Source organism: Ursus americanus, chromosome 5 (genome assembly GCF_024610735.1).
Source record: "Ursus americanus isolate L20-20 chromosome 5, mUrsAme1.1.p, whole genome shotgun sequence".
Taxonomy (NCBI): domain Eukaryota; kingdom Metazoa; phylum Chordata; class Mammalia; order Carnivora; family Ursidae; genus Ursus; species Ursus americanus.
The window spans coordinates 15,082,935-15,108,216 of record NC_142131.1 but is presented as its reverse complement, the minus strand read 5'-3'; the positions used below and the strand labels follow the sequence as shown (position 1 = coordinate 15,108,216).

The 25,282-nt window shown below is 34.6% G+C and overlaps 1 protein-coding gene across 11 annotated transcripts in view; it reads right to left on the bottom strand.

The window, feature by feature from the left end:
* Positions 1-25,282, bottom strand: part of MCTP1 (multiple C2 and transmembrane domain containing 1) — a 501,045-nt gene that overhangs the window by 201,499 nt on the left and 274,264 nt on the right. For 5 of the 11 annotated variants that reach the window (XM_045796258.2, XM_045796260.2, XM_045796261.2 and 2 more), the window contains exons 5-7: positions 22,668-22,779; positions 12,953-12,991; positions 4,010-4,069 (exon numbers count right to left, since the gene is read on the bottom strand). In XM_045796258.2, the coding sequence (XP_045652214.2) occupies positions 4,010-4,069; positions 12,953-12,991; positions 22,668-22,779 (211 nt within the window). The remainder of the gene's footprint in view (positions 1-4,009; positions 4,070-12,952; positions 12,992-22,667; positions 22,780-25,282) is intronic. The other 6 variants (XM_087861972.1, XM_045796262.2, XM_087861974.1 and 3 more) reach the window with 2 other exon arrangements.

Genomic DNA, 25,282 nt, shown 5'->3' with positions numbered 1-25,282 from the left:
TTCTGTATTTCAATTCTGGTTATTAAAGTTTATTTATTCAATTCCTTGAAAAGAAAGAACTGGATCACTAATAGAAGGAGGTATCCTATTATTCTAGATCCTGATTAAAAAACAGATCAAAACCAAACAAATCTATCTAGATTTAACATGTGGCTAAAAACTACCCAGTCACATTAATCTTCTCCCTGATATGTGCAAATAATCCTTGGCTTCTGTTATCTTGGATTTTATTACCTGTATACAACCTAATCCTTCCAAATGAGACGCAGACCCTGTGAAACTGAAGTGAAAGACATCACTGTAGCTTTACAATAGCTGTGTGTGGAGTCAGCTCACCTCTATTTTCAGCACAGAGGTGCACATGCTTTTATTTAATCAAATGATCCACGAGACACTACAAAGAAGAGATAATGACAGCCTAGAATGGCTGTTTTGTGCTGCAAAGCCTGGAGCGTGGAGCAATTACTAGCTCAATCCCAGGCACAGGCATGTTCTATCTTTTCCTTTGCCTGCCGAGTATTCTAGCGAATTGCACCTGGGTGATGAAGTCCAACAAGTAGATTTGTTCTACGGTCCATCCACCCTCTCAAAGCAGGATTGCCTTTACAGAAAACCCTCCCAGGGCTTTGTCCAGCCTAGTTTAAAGTGCCTTATGTAATAATAAGGCTTCGATCCCTTTTTTCTTAGAAGATGATTCACAGCACTATAATCCTTAGAGAAATTCTCCTGGTTTTTATCCTTAAACTTTCTTTCTTATTTCTGTTGCTTCTTGAAACAACTTACAGTGTCAGGACGGTATTTATGTTTACTTCAGATGTTTTAGCTACCATCTCTAAACTTATCTGTGGCCAAATAAAAGTTCTTAAGCTTTTACGATGTTTGCTCAAATTATATACTAGCAGAAAATCATCATATATGTTGTAATCTTATTGGTTTGCTCAAATAATGTATTGGTTTCCATCAATGATGGAAATGTTACAAATACATTGTTTTCTGAGGTTCTTACTTTCCTACCTAAAGACATAAATAATACCTCCACTTTTCTTGGATGTATGTCACATATGGTTGAGTTGTTCAGAACGTAAGCACTCCAGCACAGGATAACATTCTTGTTTGATAGAACGAATACTTCTCCTTGGTCTGCAGGGTCTTCCTTCAACCACACTTTGATTTGACCCTACCCTAAGATGGTGCTCTGACATAATTCCTAACCATTCTGTATTCTGTGCACTCGCTTTGGCCCATTTCATATTATGATTCATTTCTCCATTTTTCTATATTAGGTATCTTGGTATAGCCTAGCCTTCTCCACTTAAACAATCTTAACTTTTCTCTTTAATTCACTATAGTGTTCTCATAACATGGTTTGTCCAATTAACTCTTAGTCATGAAAATCTAAATGTCTAGTCAATGGAGTTAACTGGGAAAAACTTAAATGTACTAAATATTTGAAGCAACAGCACTAAGTTACCATCCTTTAATGGGAAGTTAAAAATCTTCAATGAAATTCTGACTTAGGGTAAACCAAGTGGGTTCAGATAACATTTATTGCTTTCATGAGAAAGGGTAATTACCATACCCACTGTGTAATGTTTTGTGTCCTAAAATATCACGTTTTGATGAATTATAAATGTCATGCCTTTGGAAAATTAGAATATTGCTGTATCACTTCAGTCTTTTCTTTCTATTATCTTACTCTCAAGAAAATTAAGATCTACCAAGTAGCCCTGACATTTATTAAGCAAGTTCTCACCAGGATTCAGTTTCACTTGGTGTAATTCAGTCGCTGTCTCCAGGACACATGTATTGCTCCTTATAAATAAACTGATAAAAACTCACAAAGCACACATATGCACCTCATGTAAGATTGTATCTGAACTGTTTAGATTTTCTGCATATCTGAAAATGTCTACGAAAACCTCTCTTTATCCACATCTCCTCTAAAAGTTAATCACAGTATATTACCTGGGTAAAGAGCAACGAGGTCGGTTATGAGAGTGACGTTTGATTGTGAATATGAAGAACCATACTTGTCCAAGGTAGACGGGATCACTGATTTTCTGATTCTGTAAGATGGGATCTCAAACATAGCAACACCACGGCCCTTAAACACATCCATCAGTGGGTTAAGGAGCTGTGGGGGAGAAGGGTTACATAATGCAAGAAGAACCTGGAAGGGGGTCAGTGAAGAAAAACTAAGGGAAGGGTTCTATTTCTACATCACATCTGTATTCATCATTGACCCGAAAAGGAACTCAGTTGCTTTAAACAATTGTGATGTTCATAGAAAGAAAAATATTGGTCCTGATCCATCATCTCATTTTCAGGTACATCATAGCATCACTTCTCTGGGCCTTAGTTTCCTCAGTGATAAAATAAATGACCCCTAGAGGTTCTGCCTTTATGACTCACTTTGTTAGTTACTCAACAGATGCTCAGAAGACATTAGACCACTGTACCTCAAATACAAAAATGTTATATTTTAAATTTGTGTATTTCTTATTCTAAAATGAGACAGTTCAAGAGATTGACAAAGGTTAGTAAAGAATATTTAAGGATTAAAAAAGGAATATTTATGGATGAACACAACCAAATGGAAAGTACTGGTACATGGAATACTAATTTGGAAGTAGCAAAGTGGAAAGATGTTGAAAGAATCATTGGAAGGAAAACCCTTAAAAATTATTACTTATACAATTGATCCTGGTAGTAAAGCTTCATTCATGTGATCAGTTTTCACACTGGCTGCATATAGAACAAATTCAACACAGAACACTCCTGAACTCAGCTCTCTTGGCTAAGAAGTATACTGTAGGAATTCACCATATTTACGGGTCTCAAGAAAACAGAGACTGAATTTTTGCCAAAAGCCAAATTCCACTTAAGGTAATGTGACAATTCAAAAGCAGTCACTCTATGTTTTCACGGATAATGCAGGAACATATCAAAGAAATTATTATTTAAGCAAAGACACAGAATAACATCAGTGAAGGCAGCCATCAGTAGACTGAAAGGAAATGAAGATGCTATAATAATTAAAATAAGCCCTGCCAACAAAAGGCTGCCTCCCCCCCCCCAAAAAAAAAAGTGTGTGTGGAGGGAGCATAGGATGAAGAGAGGTGGTTTATACTGGCTCGATGCATGACTTAACCTAGTGCCGGCCAGTCTGCTTAAAAGACACTGCAACAAATCTTAAAGTTCTGAAGGGAAAGGTGGTTTTCAGTCATGAGCAGTTTCAGAGCCAAGGAAAGAAAATGGCAAGGCCCTACGAATGCAGCATTTTCACTGCAGTATCTATTGCTAGGTAATCATGTACCAAGTGTGAATTTTCAAAGAAAGAAGGAAACTCTTGGCAAACTAGTAAGTGCATTTGTAATAAACCGTGCTGTGCATTCTGCAGAATTAGAGCAGAGCAAACAGGATGAGAGAGCTCGTTATGTGTAAGTCATGAAAGAGTAAATAACATTAAATTGCAATGGCATTTAAAACAAAATCTCTGTAGAATTTTCACTTTTTTCTTTATTTAAGTCAAAAGCAGAGTTGCTGTTTTCTAATTCATAAGTTTTTTTTTCCTTCTCCAAGAAAGAACACTGATTATCTAGTATGTACATAGTATAAGATCACTGGAATGGAAGTAAATTTTTCTCAAACAGATGGAGTAGATTTTACAAGAAGGAAAAAAAGAAACTGAATGGACCCTCTAGATAGCACCATCATCTCCCTGGAAGGACTGTGGGCCTCTAGCTGGCAAGAATTTGGGATAAACTTGGTCCCACAAGGAACTGACTTCAAAGCAACATGTTCAGTATATGCAGTTCTCAGTTTTTACACATGAAGAAATGAAAGAGTCCCCCGCATAACTTGGAATAAAGGTTAATAAAGAGGCCAATTGACCACATTTTTCTGAGCGCCTCTTTTAAAAAGTGAATTTCCTATTCTATATTTAACTCTCAAAATTACTATTCAAAACCTAAATCAAGAATATTAACATAAAGGATTTAGACATTACCCTCCAAAAGAAAGACTTCACAGAGAAATAAGATCCAACCACTTCATTTTCTGAGAGATCCTAAAAACAAACAAATATTTAGCTACATTTTGAGGTGTTTTTTAAGAATACTTAATTAGCCCAACAAAAATCCAAATGAACAAAACCCGAGAGTTATATATCCTAAGGATACTTTCAATGTTTATAAACTGTTAGTTTTCTTCCCTTGAGCAAATTAAAGTTTTTTGTCTTATTCCTATCCGGTATCAATGGTAATAAGTTTAGAAAGGATTCTTTCTGTCATTTTTAAAGAATCTACTTACCTCTTTATTCTTAAATTATTGATTATTACATCTCAAGGTCTAATGCTTTATTTTAGAAAGTAGGACTGTTCAAACACACTTTTAAGATTCTGAAGGAAGTCAGATAATATCTTCCTTTTAACAGAACAAGTTAACACCACAGACCTTCAGAGCATTTTTAAAGAATGACAGTAGAAATCTTATTTATAAACACACACCTAGTCAAATTTGGTTTAATGCCTTATTAAAAACTTCCTAGTTTTATGATAGAATATAGAATATAGATAATACAAGTTAACTTGAGCTCCGCAAAAATAATTTTGACGAGAAATGAATACTGAGCAGAGTGGCAACTGGGCTGAAAACAAAGTCACAGATTCATGTTGGATATTTTGTCACTAATCTTCCAGCTTCATAAAGTGAAACCATTTCGACTTTAGGAAATCAAAACCATAGTTGCTCACTTTTAAAAAGAACATTTGCATTACACACATCCTTTACACTTGAACGTTTAGCATCCTGTCTCTGGGTGTCAGTTATGGTAAAGTTATAGAAAACTGACAGTAATGGGGCAGTATTAACTGTGGACACTGTGATGCAGAGAATGAAGTTTTGTAACTTCTTTGATTATTCCATGATTTTGTGTTAGCAGCTAAATGGTGGACCAGCACCTCACATGATGCCTATTGCATGGTAGGTGCTCAATAAATAATTTGTTGATTGTTAGTCTCTGGGAGTTTCGTTTGGTTAGGTACAGATATTCCTTCCAAGCATGATACCAAAAATCATATCAGGAAATAATAGTGAACTAAAATATTTAGGGCGTGCAGCAAGTTGAATAATCTAAATTTAGAACTAGAAATACATCAGAGATCATCTATACAATCTACCTGTTGTTTTTTGTTTTTACATGAAATCTATTTATCATCTAAATTAATATCACTTTCCCAAGTTCCCTGCATAGGGTTTGGTCAGGTAGCGTGGCTAATGTCAGAGGTGACTGGGAAAAAGTCCGGAGTTTAAGACCTCATTTTACATTTACATATAACTACAGAGTTATAATTCATTTACATTTACAGCTATGGTTCTCATCTGTCACACTTAGCATACTGTCATATCAGCACCAAAAAAAAAAAAAAAACCCACTAGTCTCTTAAAAAACACATTTACATTTGGACATTGGGGCATGAACCTTAGATGGAATGATTGCAGTCTTTTTAGATGCTGAACATCGTTTAACTAGAAAAATCTCATTCTAGCTTTTACACAAGATGTGTGTTTTTCTTTTTGTATTGCCCATTCTCTCCTTACTTTGGTTTCCAACTCTTCTGTAATTAAGCAGCATGTTTAGCAACATGTGGAAAAAATTTAAAGTGTCATATTAAAGACACTGAAGTCTTGGAGTCTCCTTACACAAATAATTTCCCCAGAGCCAATAACACAAGTTATGCAACTAACAGTGAGTTTTATCTTAATGTAAAATGTATTAAGGCAACTTAAATGGATGTGACAGTATTGGCTGTAGACTCAAGACAGTTATAACAAATAATATGACCCTTAAATATTTAAAAGTCTTGTTAATTCATTTAAAGTGTAGGTGGTCTAAAGTGACTAATATTGAAACTGTACCAATTCCATACTTCCCATTCTTCCTCAAATGAATACAGAGGTTAATGACCTAATTATGTGACTAGCATGCAAAGAGCAAGAGGAGACTGATGATTGTGTGTGTGTGGGGGGGGATTTTTAGTGATCAAGATTTAGAACTTAGGTTTCTCTGTTAAAATTTGAGAAACAAAAATATTAGCCACATTTGGATCCACTGAAGTCCCTAGGCTGTGCTTTCTATGCCATATTTAATTACTCCTGTCATTATTCATCAACTAAAATTTATATTTCATTTTACAACCCACATTCTCATGTAAATTTAGGCCTTTATTTCAAATGGAACAACTTAATTTTCCTGTGGACCTTTATGCCATTTATTGCCTTGATGAATATAAAATCCACAGCAGATGAGGCAAGGCTTTCCTTTCATGTGAGTTTCTAATAATAACAACGACAATAATAAGACACCTGGCATTATGATAAAGAGTTCTAAAAAAAAAAAGTGATTTTATTTTGAGGGCAAGAAAAACCAAATAAACTATTTGTGAATTTCAGAGAAGACCAGTTTTCAATCATGATTGTAGATGTTTAGTTATACTTCAGTCTCCATCGAGACAAGAGGTTGATAAGTGAGGGAAAGTACCATTTTAAAAGTGCTAAAATTAAAAAGTAAGAGCAAAAGGAAGCAAAACACAAAAAACAGAGGCATCAAATTAATAAGGGAAAATTACTGAAGTTAACCTGATTATTGAATGGCTGACTATTTCTGTTGAGACTCTGAATTTATGAAAGTAGCAAGATCCATTGATAATATCTTATTTAAATCTACTTTTTGCCTCTAAAACACCAATATACACCAAGAACATATATCCTCAAAGATCAAAAATCCTACTATGAATCTAAAAAGTAACAAGATTTTAAATTTAAAAACCTAAAAGATATACTTTTTTCCCAGAGAAATAAAACTAAAGGACAGTTCATTCTTTCTTAACAAAATGAATACAATGTTTTTCAGTCTCCTATTTAAATAAATCATAAAAACCTTTAAGGACTTTGTCATCAGACGAACAAGGATTGGCTACTAAACTTCAATTAGTAGTGATATTTTTTATTAGCCTTAATGTGTACAGGCCTTTAAACATTTTGCATGTTATTATAATTCAGCAATTCTTCAATACTCAAACACTCACCACAGATTTGAAGCCTGAGATTCAAATGTGAAGGTCAAGCCAGGTATCACTCACATTACACAACATATTTTAATAGGTGCACAATTTCCTTTTGTCAATAACTCTTCAGGCATTTATGAGGTTAAAAGTAAATAAATCCTTAAGTAAATAATTTTCGTAGGCTTTGCTGGTCTGACTGCAATCACTGTTTATCAAAGTTATGGCTCTTAGATGCTCCCATCAAGTTGAATATGCCTGCTGATCGTTATATAACTGAAAACAGGGGCATGAAGTGAGTAGAAATTGCGCTGAAATGCTATTTTCCTGTTTTCTTGGTTACTCAAATTGGTGTGCATATCATTTATACTCATTAAACACAAATATGATTCCCTCTGTAACTCCAACTGTCCATCTAAATATTTCTGACAAGGGAGAGACAATCTCAGCTCCCCAGAGGACATGCCCTGTAACTGAAGTCTGGCCTTGCTTTGTCTTTCATTTTCCTAGAAATTTTAACTTAAATCTTTTTTTTGTGAGTTGGGGTGTACATATAAGCACATGCATATATGCGTGTATACTGCTGTCAACCAGGGCTTCGAAAGCAGAATCTTCACAAAATTATGATTTATTTTCATTGTGGATATTTAGAGGCTTTAAAGCCAATAAATCTCCTACCAGTCACATTCGATTGAACATATATATCCATATATCACATATATACATATATATGTTAGATATATTTGATGTCTATTATATATACAAATGTGTATCTTTGAATTAGGAGGCCATATAATCTCGCAAACCAACCCTCAGCTCCATTATCCTGGAGCCGAGTTGTATTGGTTCCCGCCCTTTGATCAGTCCAGAAAGGAGCTTGGGAAATTGTCAGCTCACTGGGTAACACAGATGAGCAATGTGAAGGCCAATCAACGACCCACAATTAAACATCTTGGAGCTAGCATGCTGGTGTCATGGCATTCACGCTCTGCTTGAGATTACGTGTTGTCCTTTCACTTTGTGCCGACTCATCCAGATTTGCTCCCTCAAGGACCCACAACATTTTAAAAATTCAATGAGTGGTCAAATAAACGTAAAACCACTGTTACAGCTAATCCCTGTAGTTATGAATTATAATATATAAAAATGTATGATATTTTATACCTATGGGGAAATACTGTCAAAACAGCAAGAGAAAGAATTATCTCAACATAAAGCTTAACTGTGGCTCCATGTATTTTTGGGGATAATAAAATATTTATTGGCATTATGATATCTCTATTTTAAATAAACTCACTACAAATTTTAGGAGTTTAGCTGATTGAGGTAAAAATCATCTCTTATAGTAGAAATGTTCGTGCTATTTGTCCTTTGCTGCATTTTGGAATCTCAGAAGCCTTAATTATGAGATTGACTTGACAGCATTCTCAAGTAACACAGATTTGGAAGTATAAACAGTGGTAGGAATTTCTAAAAGAATTATATATTCCCTTTGAAAATATGTAAACATCTAATTTTTTCAAAGATTTTTGCATAATAATTTGAATTGAGACACCAGAGAAAAGCCATTTGGGTGACTCACATTTGAAAGAGTCAATGACCAAGAAAGTTCGCACATTTTGCAGGTTTTAAAAAATCATCTATTTATTATCAGGATATGAGGTCTTTAGAGAAAGAACCTGATAATTGTTAAATAATGACTTTTTTCACTATGTCAGACTGACTGTGTGAGATACTTAAAAATGCGTTAATCTGCTTCTCTGGCATTTCTTAAATTAAAGCACTTAGAGGTTTTCACTGATGCATTTTTAACGTGTCATCCAAGGTGTCAGGTTTAACTACGCCCTGCAGACTCAGAGTTGAAAGTGTTCTCTAGTTTAAATTAACAATATCCTTGCCAAAGTCTTATTAAAAATTGCTTCATTCACCAGTGAATAGTGTTTTATAGTTCATTAAAATTATGCTAAGTGATTATAATAAAATCTTTATAAAAAAGATATATTACTAAAAAAATAAGCCATCAGGTAACAGAAGATATGCTAATGAGACATGATCACATAGTCCATATTATATTATTCAAAGGATGAACTCTTCTTAAAACATTTCTAAACTGTTATTGTTGGGAATATGAGTTGCAGTGTGTATATCTTTATATTATCACAACGGTTATGTCTCATGTAATTAAAGTGATTTACTGAAAGCACATAAGTTTATTATCACACTCATCAATAAACTAATTCTTTTCCATTAAAACACACACACACACACACACACACAATATAGTATAAAATAATTTCTGCTTACTGTCTGTCTGATAGAGGCAATTATTTCATTATTTTTTCTATTTTTTGTCTGACCCCAAAAAATTTATTCACAAAACACATATACATCTTCTCTTCTGAGCTCATGAAACTTTCTTGTTGAATAATTTAACCTTAGAATAAATTATCAATGATAAGCTTCTTCTAAAGAATAAAATATTGCAATAATTCAAAGCATTACCGTTTCTCTGCCAAAATGCATTTTGTCACGTAAGTAGAACTCTTTGACTAGGTTAATTATTCAGTTGCCCAAGTTTAGGGAGACACTGATCCCTTTCTTCTTAAAATAACATTTTTCTTTAACAGCTGAATGTGGGGCAGGATTACCAATGTGCAGCATGGAAAATAAGCTTGTGGAAAACCAGAAGGAGAGTTTTAAAGGATGTTATCATCCCCAGAAGAGGAGATGATGGAATTCATAATTATTTACTGGTTAACATACCATTCAAATATAGCATGTATTTTATACATTCTTGCTTCTCAGATGTAAATGCAGGTATATTTCTTTTCCTACTTGTCATTGGATGGTAACACAATTACTCCAAATGATACATTAAGTCAGTCCTGAACAGCAGTTATAATTCCCTGCCTTCAAGTTGGCTATTCAGCTCTTGTTTTCAGTAGTACATACTATCCTGCTTTATAAGAATGCCACAAGTCATATAATTTCCATGGAAAGAGTCGATTATTGGCAAGATGATGAAAATGATGAACAGATATTTAAGTAATGGGAAACGCCATGAGCTGATTCACTTGTATACCAGGGAGATGTGCATATTTAAAAAATAACTATGTCGGGGCGCCTGGGTGGCTCAGTCGTTAAGCGTCTGCTTTCGGCTCAGGGCGTGATCCCGGTGTTATGGGATCGAGCCCCACATCAGGCTCCTCCGCTATGAGCCTGCTTCTTCCTCTCCCACTCCCCCTGCTTGTGTTCCCTCTCTCGCTGGCTGTCTCTCTCTCTGTCAAATAAATAAATAAAATCTTTTTTAAAAAAAATAACTATGTCAACTTAGCTCTCCCTCTCTATGGTTATGTCACTCCTGAAAACAAAAGAAAACAAGAAGAGGAAGAAAAACTCCATCCTAGAGAGACTATCTAGCAATGTTAACTGTCTATTTAATTCTTTGCCACAAAGTTCATAATTCTCGGACTTTATAATCACCATTGGTACTCACAGACAGGCTTCATATCAAAGCCTGGCTACAGAAAAGCAGGAGACCTCATTCTCATAAATCAAGATTCCAAAGATGAAAATTACCTGTTTATATGAAAAATACACCTTTGACTTTGTGGACAGTTGTATCAAATATAAAATACCTATATTTAAATGTAATGCAAATAAATTATGTCCTTTTTCCAAAAACAGAAGAGGAAAAAAATTTAGACACAAGGACCTTTAAGGGTAAGATTGAAATAATTAGAAAAGGGATACATTTCCATAAAATAGTAACATAGTAATACACAATGCTACACAGTATAGTCACTCATCCCTTAGTTTCTCCAGAAGCACAATTTGCTTGAACATCATCCTTCTTCCTTTAATCCTTGGAGGATGGAACTGGGGAAGCGGTTTCATTGTGTGTGAAGGATGGCAGACTATGTGGTCATTGAAGTTACAAACTTTCCCCAGATTTTGAATCTGACACTCTGTTCTTATCACACTAATATGGATGAATACAGCAAGTTTTAGGGAACAGTAACGATTTGAATGAATTACCAGGTGTTTAGTATGTTCTCATAGAAAAACACCAAATGAGTGGACTGATTTTCCTTTACTCACCATTCAATATCCCTACTAAATTTTATACAAGTGAAAATCCCTTAGGCCAAAAACCCAGACATATTACCATATGAACTAAAAATAATCTTCCAAGTATCCCAGTAAGTGCAGAGCTAGACACCCGGAATTCTGTATCTTCAATGGTGAGCCAGAAAGATGTACCAGTCTAAATGTACAAATGGCTTATTAATAATAAATTAAAACTTTAAGAATTTTAGATGTAAAGATAGTGCTGAACAGATGTTTATTATTCATTTTAATTTTTTTGTAGACCAAATGAAAAGATGTGGATTTATGTACTTAATTTATCATTAAAATTAAATTTAAATATGAATTAAATAAATTATTTAAAAAGAATCTTTATATTTATTCTTCCTTTTATACTACAATAAAATGGATCGTTCATACTAATTAATACTAAATACTATATAATATCCTGCTCTAACATTACATCTTAACTACATCTGGAAGAGAAAATATTGATATCTATTAATGTCATATCATTTTTATACAGGTATGTCATAATATAGACACAGAATGAGGGAAGCCAAATTACATGACTTTTAAAAAATACATACTTTTCATATAATACTAATTTTGAAATACAATTACAAAGAAAAATATGTAATACAAACATGAACAGTGCAAATATTTCTTTTTGAAATGTTCAAGACTTTTTGAAACTTTATTTTGGTTGATAAAAAACACAGTGAGCACCAAGTAAGAAATACTCAGCAACTTTCTCTAATAAATGCTTTTCACTTTATTAAAATTTAAAGGTGATTTTTAATGTGGCCCTGACCTTTTTGTGAGCCAAGTTATCTTTCAGTCATTAATACTATAAGAATTGAGAAGAAACTGTACAGTAAGAAACACTTGTTAAAGCAAATTAAGAATTATCATAAATACAAAAACATTTTGATGTAAGTATTTTCTTAATTCACAGTAATAAAAATGACAAAATTAAAGAAAATTTTAAGTAATAGCATGATTCAATTGGAATGGGAAAAAAAAAAAGATTGTCATGTTCCAGGGTCTAAAAAAATTACTCACTATTAAAAATGAGTACTGACTTTTTAAATAGAAATTTGAACAAAGATCTTTACAAATAAAATCCCTTTATTTCAAGGACTTTACATATAAAAGTCAGTTTCATCTTGGTATTTGTTTGTGTCCAAGAGTGATATTGCCACTGAACAAATGAGAAGCTTAATTTATATCTTATATATTTTACAAGTTATAAGAAGAGTCAGGTCTTTGTAAGTTACAGGAACCATAAACTCCTCTCACTCCCAAGAGCTAGTATTTCTCGAAGTGGGAAGAGGCCATGCTGGAAAACTCTTCTCATTACAGACTCTAAAGATGTAGCACTAGAAGGATTTTGAGTTTAGAAAACCTCAGACTCAATTTTCAGTGAACAAAGACAGAGAGTTACATGAATTTTCCTTCTCTCTGGAGTGGTCTCTCCCCTAACCCGACCATTTTATTCCTGATCTGGAGCAAAGACATTTTCTAGACCCTGTGGCACACACAACAGAACCAGATGCTGAGGATGATGCTGAGAAGGGACCAGGCAATAGCAAGAGGGTGATATGGATGTGAGTGATCAGTGTGATTTCTAGTTACTTAAGAAGCATCACATGATTTGATTGAAGTTTATGGGCAAAAAATAACAAGAGTGATGAAATCCTATAGTACAGTTGGAAGAGGTGTGAAAGAGATTTGGAAATGCAGCTGATAGTTCTTCTCAACAAGAAAAGCTGAAAGATCACATGCTAAGCCATTACCTTACTTGATCTTTTCCAGCTCTTCCTCATTAGCATTGTCTGTAAACGAAATAAAGCATTTTCATTATCTTATCACTCAAGTACAGAATAGGGAAGCCAGTGGTTTTCCAGAGGAAGCTTAACATTTAAACAGCAGTTTCCAGCAACGAGTATACAAGACAAAACTTGTTTATCACATACACACCGCTAGAAGAAGCACCTTTAACATTCAAGCAGTCTTTCTGGTGAGAGTTCATTTGCTTTATTCTTTTGTAGAGAGAAATGAGACAGTATTCTTAAATAGAATGGAAATTTTGAGATATCTTAATTATTGGTTGGGAAAAAAGAAACCTATTGAGTCTCATGATTGGCAATTGTTCCCTTTGGAACAATTTCCCTTTGGTGGTGGAGGCTGAGGATGTACGATGACTTTACCAGGTAACTTTTCTCTTCAAACATGTTCAAAAGTCTGTCGTTTTGGTGGCATCTTAGAAATATCTCTGCTTCCATTTAATCTTTAACTATATTGGGGTCTACAAATGCTTTCAGTTGTGAAAAATGCTATATTAGTCAATCTTCCCGCTAAATATGTTCAGCCATAACATGTCCTTTAAATCAGTGTTCTCTGTGTGTTTCATAGTAAGAAGTAATTATGGCTACAAGTTTTATTTAAGGCTAATGGAGATCTTTAATGAGTGCCCAAGATCAGTGGTCTCTTGTATGAAGTAAGTCATAAAAATCCAAAGATCTTTTATTTACTCTCCAGTTTTAAATTTTTCTCAGTGAACAACGAGGTATTAACTTCCTGATTAACCTCTTTACCCTTTCTTATCTTTAAGGCCGATGAAGTGGAGCATAGGGAATATTTGGAGCAAAGAATATAGCTCATAGAAATGCTTGTCATATTTGTACATCAAGGAAGCATACTGGTGCCTTTGAGGACTGTATCTCCTTCAGCAGAATTCACTATAAAGCAGGTCCATTTCAGAAACTACTCATGAATTATAAAAATACAACAAAGAAAAGATTTTAATATAAGATTAAGTGATGTAGAAGACAACCTTTGGCTTAAACCAAGACAATGGAATTACATAGAAGTTCTATGGTAGGAAATTAGAGAATCATAAAATTGTCAAAGATAAGGATTCGTTCCTCTTCCTTGTAGATAGTGGTCTTATAAGTTATATTTCCCCTGTGTATCCTCTGTGTTAGATATTGAATGGGAGAGTGATAGCTTTCCTAAGATTACAATTCCTTTTTTTTTTTAATGGAGCCAGGAAACAGCAAAGCATTGTTATCAAATACTATTTATAGAAATATTTTATATGTTTTCTAAGTACTAATGTGTAATTTATTTTGAAGCAACAAAACCCACCATTGGGTTGTGGAGATGGCCATGTAGTGGCCGCGTAATAAATGTTTGTTGTTGATCTTAAGTGAGTTACTTAGTAACTCCGTCATCAGCATCAGCATCACACCTCCTCCCTTATCACTGAAAGGCAAATGGAAACCAAATACTTTCATGGTATGCCATATTCACAGAAACTCCACCAGTAGGAGTCAGACAATAAATGTTCAACTTTCTCAGAAAGCAGAGTTTCAATGGACAAAGAATGATAATTCCTAGAGACAATGTTTTGAGTCAAATCAAGTGAGAACAATTAAGGTAAATCAGAAAGTAAAATCTTGTAACTCATGGCCATTTATTATCATCATTTAATTTCTAAGAATTTCCTAAAATTCTATTCTATAAGAAATGTTATACTATGAAAAAGGGATTAAGAACATGAGGAAGAGTTGAATCTCAGGGCAACACTACTCAGTACGACATTCATTCACTACTGCTGCTCAAAACCAGATGCCCTGACCCAGAGCCAATATACCTTCAAGACGTAAAGCTAACTATAGGGTTGTTATTTTTCCTCTCTCAAAACTGGCCTTACAAATAGGCTGCATGGTATCATTTTTCAGAATTGAGACACTGACACAGACAAAAAGTCAATAATTCCCTTGAGTATAAATATGAACGATCTGGGAGTTATGGGGACAAATTCATTATTTTCCTGATTTGGTTTCTAGAATTCTATTATTAGATCTACTGACTCTCAAAATGTCCCTAGATTTTTAAAATTACTATTTTATTTTATTAATTTTTTTCATCATGATAGTGTGTTCTTTAATCCTCATCCCCTATTTCATCCATCCCCCCCACCCAACTCCCGTCTGGTAACCATCAGTTTGTTCTCTACAATTAAGACTCTGTTTCTTGGTTTGTCTCTCTCTTTTTTCTTTGTCCATTTGTGTTGTTTCTTAAATTCCACATCTGAGTGAGATCATATGATATTTGTCTTTCTCTGACTGACTTTTGTTTAGCATTATAGTCTCTAGCTCTTACTGTGTTGTTGCAAATGGCAAGATTTCATTCATTTATATGACTGAGTAGTATTCCACTGTGTATATATACCACATTTTCTTTATCCATTCATCAATTGATAGACATTTGGACTGCTTCCACAGTCTGGCTATTGTAAAGAATGCTGCTATAAACAAGGGGTACATGTATCCCTCTGAATGAGTGTTTTTGTATTTTTGGGGTAAATATCCAGTAGTGCGATTACCATAGGGTGGTTCTATTTTTAATTTTCCGAGAAACCTTCGTACTGTTTTCCACAGTGGTCGCACCAGTTTGCATTCCCACCAACAGTGCAAGAGGGTTCCTTTTCCTCCACATCCTCACCAACACTTGCTGTTTCTTGTGTTTTTGATTTTAGCCATTCTGACAGGTGTGATGTGATATCTCATTGTAGTTTTGATTTGCATTCCCCCAATGATGAGTGATGTTGACCATATTTTCATGTGTTTGTTGGCCATCTGGATGTGTTCTTGGGAGAAATGTCTGTTTCTTCTGTCCATCTTTTAATTGGATTATTTGCTTTTTTGGGTTTTGAGTTCTTTATACATTTTGGATACTAGCGCTTTATAGGATATGTCATTTTCAAATATCTTCTCCCATTCCATATGTTGCCTTTTAGTCTTGTTGACTGTGTCCTTCTCTGTGCAGAAACTTTTTATTTTGATGTAGTCCCAGCAGTTTAATTTTGCTTTTATTTCCCTTGCCTCAGGAGACATATCTAGAAAAATGCTGCTATAGCTGATGTCAGAGACATTACAGCCTGTGCTCTCTTCTAGGATTTTTATACTTTCAGGTCTCACAGGTCTGAAATCCATTTTGAGTTTATTTTAGTGTATGGTGAAAGAAAGTGGTCCCTAGATTTTATAGCAAGATTTCTGCTTCTTGAGCCAAGCCAACTAGCTAAATAATGAGTTTAAGTATCCCATTCCCAAGTTTCTTTTTTCTTTTTAGATGGTTGGGTTAAGCTAGATCCAATAAAACTGAAAACAGTAGAAAATTTTTTAAAAAGGTGAATTTAACAAATATAGTATTACTACTTTAGATCCATAGAATTACCTTTGCTATCTGTGAGATGTTAGAGAAGAAAGATTGTTTGGGGAATGTTAAAGATAGGAGATATAGCAAAATATAGAAAAATAAGGTTTACTTTTTGCTCTATGACCTTAATTTCAGCTGAGAAACATATGAATTTGTTTTTGAAAGCATCATTATCTAATATTATAGGATAATCAAACTTCTTCATTAGCAGTTCAACTTTCTTTGAAGCCAGTGAAAGAAATAAGTAGTATAGAAATACGGCCTGTGATAGAGCTGTAGGACTGATTATGTTTTCATGAGATTCCACATTCTCAATCCATGTTTTACCTTTATTTTTTATTGTAGTATTTTTTAGGCAATTACATGGCTGCAAAAGATATAAAAATAATCACAGAATAGCGAGATATTATAGTATAGACATATTATAAACATTACATTTTTATAGGTGGATTTTAAAAAGATGTTAGCTATGAAATAATTCAGAAAAATTTGCAAAATAAACTAACATGAAAGAAGTATTTTTTTAATTTGCTAAAGGTCAACTAGGGTCAATTCATATGTTTCTTACAATCTTCTATTTTTTTAGCTTTAGCCAAGCAATTTGTAGGTCTAGGTTATCTAAGAGAGTGTGTAACACAAATTAACTCACTTTTATTTCACAAATTCTCCAATGAAGAAAGCTGTGGATTGAACTCTGCTAGAAAAAGAGCCAGAAAGAACTCAAACACACTATCAGACCAAAATACCATATACAGGACACACATGTATGCACTAGACACTTTTGTAGGTTCAAAAACAAGACATGCATTCAAAACAGAAATGACAGCTGTGTCATGCAACTCATCAGCATGCCCCTGCCCCCATGAAGATTGTGGTTTCTCATACACACAATGCTGGAAACTTAAAAAATATATATCTCTATATATCCGTTCACATCCAAGATTTTTTTTTTTTAAGACTCAATGATGAACTCAATGGAGAAGACTTTAGTATAAGCAATTTTGAAATACTTTTGCTATTACTCATACTATACTCCTTAAATTGCTGTAATTAGACATTGCATGTTTAGAGACTTTAGTAGATTCGGTAGGATGATAGGATTTTCAACTCATTCTTCAGTTTTACTGATTTCCAGAACTGGCAATCCACATAAGGAGAAATCATCCCAACTGCATTATTCATGGAATATATTGTCAGTATTAAGAGTATATATAAAAAAAAAAACAACTCACAAGATAACTGATTTAGAGACTTTAGCACTTTGTGATGCTAAGTTCGGTATTTCCAGTTAATTTATTCCTACTTTTGATAGCATTTTCTTAACATTAATGTTCTATTTTCTATTTGATTGTTAAACTTTGTTACTAGCTCTTAAAACTCATGCCTTCCATTCTCTATTTTAACACATACAAAATATTTAGCAAAGTTTTGTAAATACAGGCACAAAAAGAAACATGTGGTTCTTGGACTAAAGTCTTAACCCAAAAGCTTAAAATAGATTATTTCTGTGCTAATAATCAAAGAGGACAGAACTCTTATAATTTTGCTGTGTGAGGATCAATGCAAAAATCATCCTCTATTCCTTCCCTATGTATCATGCTAAATATTAAATGGAATTGTGAAGCCTTTAGTAACTGATTTCTGGCCTCTGCATTTGAATTTTTCTAAATAAGATTTGTTCCTGGATAATTTGTGAAAGTTCGGCATACCACTTTCAAGGCAGCAATATGCTATATATTTCAGACACATAAAAATTTAATTTAAAGATACATTGGAGCCCTGATTGTTTTTAACTAAAAAACTTCAAATATATTCCAGGGGAACATATGGAGTTAATACTAGACATGTTACAAAATGGAGAAAATACAGTGATATGCTTCTAACGCATTGTCATCGTTAAATATCTTCATAGAGCAATACAGATTGATTTTAAGCAGATGATCATTAATAAGTACTATTTTTAAGAACTCAAGGAAAAGGAAATTTAAAACGTACTTAATATTGTTTGTGACAATCTCAGGAACTTGTATACTGAGGTAAGAAAAAAAAACACCTTAAAATACCCTTCCCTGGACTTTTGAAGAATCCCTTTAAATCCTCATAGACATTCATCTACAACTCATTGAACCACCACTAGTACGGAAAGCTGGACTAGCTTTGAGAGCCATCACCAAAATAAAGGTAATCAGAAGCAATTTTATAAATATATATATATTTATAAATTTATTTATATATAAAATATGTATATATTGTATATATATTTATGGGGTTTTGGAGGGGTTTATTTATTTATTTATTTATTTAACCAGAAGTAATAAGCTAGAGGTTGGAGGTGAGGTGAAGTATGTCAGGTAGAACAAGAGACACTGAAGAAAGCCTAGACTTGAGAGAAGGTGACCTCTGCTGGAGTCTGTATGACTGGGGCAGAGGTTACAACTGAGGGAACATATGGTGCTCATTGGAGAGCTTTCAAGTCCCTCATCAGAAATTTCCATTTAGGGGCGCCTGGGTGGCACAGCGGTTAAGCGTCTGCCTTCGGCTCAGGGCGTGATCCCGGCGTTATGGGATCGAGCCCCACATCAGGCTCCTCCGCTGGGAGCCTGCTTCTTCCTCTCCCACTCCCCTGCTTGTGTTCCCTCTCTCGCTGGCTGTCTCTATCTCTGTCAAATAAATAAATAAAATCTTTAAAAAAAAAAAAAAAAAGAAATTTCCATTTAATTAGAGAAATAGACACAGGTCACCGAAACCTTAGAAGAAGAATAAAGAGGACATTATAGGACCTGGCACAATGCTTATAGATGATCAATAAATGTTTTTTGATGCTTGTTCTGCCAATGAATGGTCCTTGTTCAGAGTGTCAAAATCTCATAATTAGTGTTTCTTCATAGTTTTAGAGACCTTAATAAAATAGCTATAAAACTGCTACATAGACCAAAATAAAAGAAAAGCAAATTTATGTCTTTGTTAGAAATTTTCATCCTGTAAGCACATGCTTAGAAACCCCGATTAAAATCTAGGACGTCAGATTAGCCAGGATACTGGGGGTGCCACGAGAATTTCTGTAGGGGATCTTTCCTACTTTTTCCCCTCTACATGAGTCAGTCCGCTTCTCCACAATCAGCCCCATGCTTGCAGCTATTGATTGCACCCATGAAGAGGAGTAAGTGAAACCACACTGTACACCCGTCTCTCCACTCTTCAGGCGTGACTGAGGTCAGGATGGTCACCAGCTGGAAGCTGGCTCTGGTATCGGCTGCACCCATTGTGCTTTCCTGAGGCACTGAGTCCTCACTAAGCTACTTGCTTCTCTGGTGAAGAAGAGAGAAGCCAGGTGAATGTCAGTGCTAGCGTGGGAGGGGAGAAGACGTCCTTTTTCAGTTGCCACAGAAGGATGAATTCAGTGCTATTTGGCACTCTGAAGGGGAGGGCATGAAGTAAAGCAGTGAATGAGAAATACTTGGCAGTAAAGGATTTTCTTTCAAAAAGCTGGGGTAGTCAAAGGAATTAGAATCAAAAAAATGGCATGAAGATTTCAGGAAGAACTCTTTGTCTTTAGGGTAAATGGGGCTGGAGAGAGACAATGAGGAAAACGGAAAAGGAAGAAAAGATGAACAATACCAGAATTTTGATGAGCAACTGTTTCATGTAACCCACCTGTTTTCTCCCTATTCACGTTTGATAAATCACTGATAATCAGCAATCAGACCACTGCAATACTTTTAAAGGATGTTTTTCTAATTAGAAAAACATTGTGCTGAAATAATAAATTTGAGCAAATATGGAGATTGAAAGATTTTTACAAGAATTGTTAAAGAACAAGTAATGTTGGGAACCACTTTGCCTGTGCTGACACCGTTTCTGTGCAGCTGAGGACAACTCAGCAGCTCCATCTTGGTCCCAACTTGATCTCTTCAGCCCTCAGTTTGATGTTAAAGCACTCAATAAATATCCATTTTCTGCCAAAATTCAGCAGACCCTCCATCATCAAATCACCCAGATAACTACATCCACTGCCATAGCCTTCTAATTTCCAGTCATATTGCCAGTTGGGATGGTTTGGTATATGTAAGACCCCAGGCACTTAGGTTTTTTCAGTTGTGAAGTACTGTTCTTCATTAAAAGAACAAAGAATCTCAAAACAAGATTCTATCACTAAGTTTTGTTGATTTTACCTCTTAGATGTAAACCTGCTGATTTCTTTCTATCTCTACCTCAGACAATCCTAATCCAAACCTCCATCATCTTCCACCAGGATTTTTGCGATAATTGGTCCTAACTGGTCTCCAAGTATCCATTCTCATCCTTCCATCTGTTTTCCACAATGTAGCTACACAGCTATTTTCAAAAGGCAAAAATGATTATGCCACTTCTGATTTATAGAATTCCCCTTGCTCTTTGGAGAATGACCACAAAACTTAACACGGCCAACAGTCCCCACACATCTGGGTATCCCCTTTCCACTGACATCATGTGTCACGATCTCCCACACTCTCTTTTGCATCCACCTTTTCTAAGCTCCAGGACTTTTCCAATTCCTGGAGTGTAGCATAGTCTCTCTAGCCACAGGGCCTTTGCACACACGGTTTCCTCTGCTTGAAACACTTCCTTTTATCCGGTTTTTGTCTTATTAACTCCTATTCACACTTCAGACCTCAGGTTCCATTTGATTTCCTCAGAGTATTCCTGTTCCCCTAACTAGACCAAATTCTACTGTATTTGCTCTTAACAGCAACACATACCTCTCTTTCACAGAACTCAAAACAGTCATCATTTTAAATCTCCTTCAGTAATTATTTGATCCCTGAGTTCTCAACTGTAGAGAGGTTCTGTAGTCTCCTAAGGGTCTTGCATAGAACCTGGCTTATAGTAGGCTTTGGCCAATACTAGGATTATTTGGATAAAGCAATAAACACACACATAATTTATTCCTGTGTATGGATTAGCCAGCCAGGACATACTCCTTGGCTTGTACTGGGTGATGTATTGTACTGTACTGCATATTTGTACTGTATAATGTATTCTGGGTGGGTGACTTCTACAATGATAGGCTTCTATTTCTAAATATTCTCTGTAAAAAAATTTCCTCACCTACCATTCCCTTTGTACACATGGGCCTAGGCATATGCACACTTACATGCATTTTGTTTATGCTGCTAAGTTCTCACAGTAGGTATTTGGTAGTACTTGTTAGAAAAGAGAAATCTTTCCCTCACTGAATTAAGCATAGGTACTTAAACCATACTTAGCAAATACAGTATATGAATATGTGTGCTCATTGTTTAATTTTTAGAAAGGATAGTGAAAAATACTTGTTGAAAAGGGTGAATTTTTCAATGAGTTTAAAACAGTTCCAAATTTGTAGTTGGGATTCACGATTTTAATCTACAATCTAGGGGAAAATATCAATAACACCTTTCCAGCAGACAACATATACCAACTTTAATCATGCATTATTTTAAGACAGCAATACACACATTGCTGTGATAGGGTATTTGGACTTATCGAAAAAATTATGTTTCCTCCTAAAATGTGTTCTAATCAAAACTAGTGAGAGCAGCTCCCAGTATATGAAAGCACACTGAGTCTAATAAATAATCTCTGGTAAATTGTGGCAGAAAGTGCCCTGGCAAGCATACCGATGCAGGTCAAACCTGATATTTTTTAATGTCCCTTCAACATGCTGGAATAATTGGCTCCTCTGTATCCCTTGTCAGTTTCTCACAGCAGCATGGTGTGCAAGCAAGTACAGACAGCCAGTGCTGGCAAATGGGTAACACCGATATGGAAGCCCATCAAGAAGATGAAAGGTATTCACTTATCATTCAGCAAACAAATACCAGAAAGCAGAAACTCTATTATAATTTCACCTCATTTTTCTTTGTTATGGTACACCTGACAATACAGTCAAAATAGTAGAGTCTGGATACCTCAATGTGGAATTCCAAATATTCGATTCAGTAGCAAATGTATTCCCTGAATGAATACTACCATTTGCCTACAACATAACATGTCTGAAATTGGGAAATGAAATTATAATAAAAGATGCAAACGTGTCCCTTATTTACAACAAGAGGTTCTGATCTGGAGCATAGAACAGGAAATTTGGATAGAAAAAGATATAAAATGCAGGGACTAAGGATACCCAGGATACTTACAGAAACAAAGAACAGGCCCGATTTTCATACGCTGCTTCTCTTTATTAGCACCTCTGGGTTCAAAGAAGGCTCATGACATCCCACCAATGAGAGCAAGAAAGCACTCGTACTAGGCTATGGGGGAACTTACCACATCCCTGTGTTCTCCTTCTTTAGGCGTAAGGATGATGGAGAGCAAAATGATTCCAAGGTAATGGTCAGGATAATGGGGATCTTTCAATGTTAGGGTCACATCTGTGGGCCTATGATATAAAAATATTAAGATTGTGAACAGTTGTTAAATGGATAAGTCAAAAATATGTTTTATATTGACAATTTATTATTTTTAAGGAGAAATTCAATCTCGTCTCCTTTTACTTTTCTGGTATAATTTCTGCTGCTATTGAAATATCATTAATGCATTAAGTTATCCAATCAATTGTGACCAAGTGGGTGTACTTGGGTTCACTGCAGGCATCTCAGTCCTTCCTGGGTTTCTAGAAGACCGAGAAACTATAACAGTATTGAGAAATCTATAAGTCCTTTCTTCAGGATCTCTAAACACACAGAAAGCAAAGCCAGCTATTTTCTATAAATTTGAGATTAACAAGTAAATGAGGATCATTTACAGACCACTACATGATTTAGAGTAAACAGAGGAGTGGGGAAAAAGGAAAGATAAAATATAATTTGCCTAATACACATCATAGACATCATTTTTAAAAAATGTATTACCATTTTTAACAGATTCCATTGTTTAAAATAATGCTTCTGTATGTTTTGGCTGTTTAAACCTATGCCTAAACAATTTTTAGGCTCAGAAACACAAGGAAATCAATACTTAGAAGAGTTGGTGAATACCTAGAAAGCTTTAGAATTACGTATGTCTGAGGAAGAGGTTATGAATTACTCAGTATTACCCAAATTCACAAAACACACATTCAGCTGACAATGGGTAGGTAATATCTTGTGTTTCCATGTTTCAACTAAACAAATATTTTAATTTTAACAAATGAATGTTACGTTTTATAGTATATATATATATATATATGATATATACATAAATATATTTTATATGTAATTTGATTTGGTTCATTTTGTTGAATAAAAGGGTTCATCCCCCCCCCCCCGTAAACTTAAGGGACTGTGGAATATTCAATACCAAACTTAAATCTTCAAATGTTGGCAAATTAGGGATGTTCCCTTACTTGTTTAGTAACTTATTCTTTTCATTCACAAAATATGTATTAAACACATATGAATTACCACACACAGTGCTAAGTTCTGGGTAAAAACCAGATGTCAAGATCAAAGATAACATCATTATCTTCAGGGAGCTTAACAATTAGTAAATGATATAGTTGGAGTCTAGTATTGGGAAGAGGACTTGGTGGGGAAAGCTGGTCCAAATAAGAATTTTCAATCCTGTCTGCACATCAGAATCCATCGGGGAACTTTTAAAAAGTGTATATTCCCCAATTCTATCCATGATGACCCCAGTTCTATAGATCAAGGGTGGGGTGTAGAAATTTATATTATTTGTAAAGCTCTTTTGTGATTTTCCCGTACAACCAGAATTGAGAACCTCAGATACTTTTTCTTGCTAAGATCTTATAATACTAGGAGATTCACATGATGCTTAATTTACCAAGTCAAGGAATAATGAACGGTTTTCCGACATCAGAGGTTTTAACCGAAACATGAAAAATCAGACTGATAATACACATTATAATAGTTGTGATACAAATTGCTCCACTATCAATTTACTACAACTAATCACTGTGGTTTGACAGTAATAATTTGTTCCTTTTATTTTAAGAAATTCATGTTAAGCATTATAGAATATATGTATATAATATACATGCATATATGTTTTTACATGGGGTTACGATTTGATTTGGTTCATTTCCTTATAACGATTACATATAAATTTAATAGAAAAAACTTCATTACATTTTTATAATGATTATGTGATAAAGACTGAAGAACATTTCCGATTGCTCTATGATGATTATCTATTATCTTCTTTCAAAGCAAAAACTTAAAGCATTATATAGAAGGATAAGTATTTATATGGCTACTACCATTATCCATTTATCTGCATTGAGGGGTTACTGATTTATACATAGAATGTAATGGTATACACCAGCTAGCGATTTTAAAAAGTAGTAATTTGGGAAGTTTATGTGGTTTTGAGAAGAAGGAATGGTTAAATACATAAAATAAGTAATGTGGCAAAATAAACACCAAATGCTTGTATCTAATCTCTTTTTATTTTCTTAATCATCTCGTATTTTTTCCATTTAAAGTTATTTTCATCAATGATTTATCTTTAATAGAGAACAAGAGAAATTTATGCTCTGTGATTAAATCCAGCAATTTGCATATCCTTTAGCAGAAGTCTACAGAGAAAATAACTGTGGCCTTTATAAAAGAACGTCACAGTCCATTCTGGTTGGAACTCAGTTTTCATGATAACGGACTACATAAAATACCATCTAGGACATGTCCTTCCACTGTGGTGGGGACGGGGAGCCAGCAATCACCTCCGCTCTATCATTAGGTCGGCCTGCACGAAGCTCTAGGTTGGAAGGGAGGACATGCAGGAGGTAGAGAAAAGTCTGCTCTTTTGTGCAGTCCATGACAAAAATGACTATTGGGAGACCAACAAGCTATCAGTGTAGTCAAACGTAGCTGACTATAATACACAAGGAGGGGGGGTTCTACTATTTCTATTTCATCTGCATTTAAAATATAAAGTAGTGA